At 34.0% G+C, this 538-nt stretch overlaps 1 protein-coding gene across 1 annotated transcript in view; it reads left to right on the forward strand.

Annotated features, from left to right (window-relative positions):
- HSPA4L (heat shock 70kDa protein 4-like) overlaps positions 1-241 on the forward strand; it is a 75,256-nt gene extending 75,015 nt beyond the window's left edge. The window contains exon 13 of the mRNA XM_012643281.1: positions 50-241. Within this exon, the coding sequence (XP_012498735.1) occupies positions 50-241 (192 nt within the window). The remainder of the gene's footprint in view (positions 1-49) is intronic.
- Positions 242-538: the final 297 nt, after the last annotated feature.

Genomic DNA, 538 nt, shown 5'->3' on the forward strand with positions numbered 1-538 from the left:
ATGGTAATTTGTACTGTTTTTAATATAATCAATTTCTTTGTGTCTTTAGGAACTGGATAATTTCTGTAACCCCATAATTTACAAGCCTAAACCAAAAGTAGAAGTTGCTGAAGACAAAGCAAAAGCAAATAGTGAACATAATGGACCAATGGATAGACAGAGTGGAACTGAAACTAAACCAGATACAACAAAAGACAACTCACAGCATACTAAATCTTCTGGAGAGATGGAAGTGGACTAAGTGTTAATTTTACCTTCGCATAATTGAAACAGTACAAGTAACCGTAGGGTCCATTCTTCTTTTGTGTTTGGTACACACAACAGATGTTCAGTTCTTAACCACTTTTTGTCATTTGTTTTTTGGAGTAGTTTTGAAAAGTGTTTTATATTGAGTGCACTTCTGTTCATTTCCATTGCCGCTTATGTGAAGCTTTAGCCGAATATAGATTTACAAGTCATTGTTTAAGCTTTCCTGACGTATTTTATATCAAACATGTAGGATTGATATGTAGCTGGCAACAGTCTACCTTATTTAAAG

The sequence above is a fragment of the Propithecus coquereli genome, unplaced genomic scaffold (assembly GCF_000956105.1).
Source record: "Propithecus coquereli isolate 6110/MARCELLA unplaced genomic scaffold, Pcoq_1.0 Scaffold195, whole genome shotgun sequence".
Lineage (NCBI taxonomy): Eukaryota > Metazoa > Chordata > Mammalia > Primates > Indriidae > Propithecus > Propithecus coquereli.